The following is a 2281-nucleotide window of genomic DNA, read 5'->3' as shown; positions in this document are numbered from 1 at the left end:
TGTGAATGAAGCACTTAACAGTTAGGCATGTGTATTTGTGTGCTGAGGAAGGGAGTTACAAGGTAGGTGACACAAGCCACAGGGCAACCATTTGAAAGGAAGACTTATCTGGCATTTGTTTTCAGAGATTTCTATGTGGATAGTTTGTTGGAAATACTTAATCCTGTGAAAAAGGAATTTGGGGAAGAGAATACATTTTTTTTAAAAAATCTAAACCACCCAAACTATTGATATCTGCCAGGCTTTTTTCTCACCTTTTCCCCTTTCTTAAACTAGTGGTGATAGAAATAAAAGACTGTAATTTTGGTGCAGTGGTGCATTGTGTAATCCAAAGTAAGGCGAACGGAATTAAAACTTTACGTACTGTGTTCTTTATTACTTCAAGATAAGTATGTTTGTCATACTGTAGTTTTGATATTTTTCTCCCCAGTTTCTTTTCATTCACCTGATATCTGAATTTTCATGAACTTTCTTTTAATAGGCTGAGAGAGCAAGAAAGAAAAGAAGCAGAAGAAGCTAGTCAGAAAGAAATAGAAGAATGGGAAAAGTCACTTTTAGCTCAAGCAGCACCTACAAGGATGGAGACAATGTGGGAGATTCCAGCTATTGGTCATTTTCTTTGTTTAGCACAACAGATTTTAAATTTACCTGAAATAGTATTCTATGAATTGGAACGTTGTCTTCTGATGCCTCAGTGTAATGTTTTTTTATGTAAAATAATGACTTCTTTGTTAAGTCCTCCTCATCGCAGATCTACGTTACATCGCAGGCCTACGCTCTCTTACAGGACTTGGGAAGCAGCACTCAGACAGAAAGTACAACACTGGTATACTGTTGTAGGGCAGACTGACAATCCTAATAGCTCTGCAGAAAAACTTGGATTGTGTCCCCAGTTTTTCAAAGTCCTTGGAGAAGTTAATCCCTTGGAGGAAAAACCATTTCATGAGCTACCGTTCTACCAAAAAGTATGGCTGCTAAAAGGTCTCTGTGATTTCGTATATGAAACACAAAAGGATGTTCAGGATGCAGTGCTAGGTCAGCCTATCCATGAATGCAGAGAAGTAATTCTTGGTTATGACTACTTGGAGAATGCATATGTTCATTTTCCACAGTTCTGTGGTGCAGATGTTCGGATTTACAAACAAAAACCTTTTCAGGCTCCTGAATTCCCATCTCCTCCCATCAAAGTTAAAAAAGTGTCACGCATTAAATTGGAGAAAGTAAAACACGAATATGGAAGCAAAAGCAATGGGGAGGTCAATTCTGGTGGTAGAGAAGAGCTGCTACCTCATTCCAAGACAGAAGTAGAGAAAAGTATGGACTCCATTGTTACCTGTCCAGAAAAAAACCCACATTTAGATAGCTTTAGAGTCACTACAGAGGAGATTAAGATTAACTGTGAAATCAAGACCTCAAGAGACTGCAACATCAAAAAAACTGGTTGCTATAAAGAGAACTTGAAGAATTTGATTAGTTCAGGAGAGATTGTTGGTACGGGTGGTCACCCTAGTTCAGGAGAAATAAGGGCTGTGGAGGATGGACAAGCTTGTGCTGAAATGGCCAGAGTAAAAGCTGAGATCAGTCCATTCAAGGAGAACACACTGAAAGCTTGCCAAATGCATGTCAATGGCACTCATAATGACAACCAAGACATAAATTACCATGAATCTGCTAAAGAAACAATGCTAGAGAACTCGCTGCAAAATAGTAAGAAACTAAATAAGTTGCGGGCAAAAAAGAAGAAAAAGAAAAAAAAGAAGTTGAAGGATATTCTAAACGAAAATCTACAGAGAAAACTTGATGACTTGCAAAGAAAACGTGAGATTCATCTTCATCCATTCAAATCTTATAAATCTGAGATCCAGAACAAGTTGTTTATAATTAAAAAGAAAGCAAAACACAAGAAGCACAAATCTGGTAAGTTGACATTTTTACTTGTAGTAAAGATTAGGAGGATATCCATTTCTTTTTTTTTTTAACTGTTTTCTTAGCTGATTAGTCTACATTTTATTTTGTGAAACAGGACAGCCTTATTGCATTAGACTTTTCTGATGTTAATTTTAGTGTGAAAGTTTCCCATTCTATAAGACGAGCATATAAAACAGGCTCATCAGCTGATTAAACCACGATTCATTTGCAGAATGTATCTTTACAGAACATAGTTCATTGGAAGAGTTTGTTTGTTACAAAAAGTATTTAGGAGAATGAACCTGACTGACAGGTTAGTATCAGAGAATGTAGCTTGAAGTTGTTCTATGCTGTCTTATGTCATAGCAGTTGT

General features: G+C 36.9%; 1 protein-coding gene across 1 annotated transcript; it reads left to right on the top strand.

Moving 5' to 3' along the window:
* Positions 1 to 481: 481 nt before the first annotated feature.
* Positions 482 to 1917, top strand: LOC104070906 (uncharacterized protein KIAA2026-like; the record flags this gene model as incomplete). Its single annotated transcript, XM_009586377.1, has 1 exon — positions 482 to 1917. A coding segment is annotated over one exon (1436 nt), but the record flags the coding sequence as incomplete, so codon positions are not given.
* Positions 1918 to 2281: the final 364 nt, after the last annotated feature.

Source organism: Fulmarus glacialis, unplaced genomic scaffold (genome assembly GCF_000690835.1).
Source record: "Fulmarus glacialis isolate BGI_N327 unplaced genomic scaffold, ASM69083v1 C14264687, whole genome shotgun sequence".
Lineage (NCBI taxonomy): Eukaryota > Metazoa > Chordata > Aves > Procellariiformes > Procellariidae > Fulmarus > Fulmarus glacialis.
Note: the sequence above shows the minus strand (reverse complement) of the source record. Positions and strands in the feature narration are given on the sequence as shown.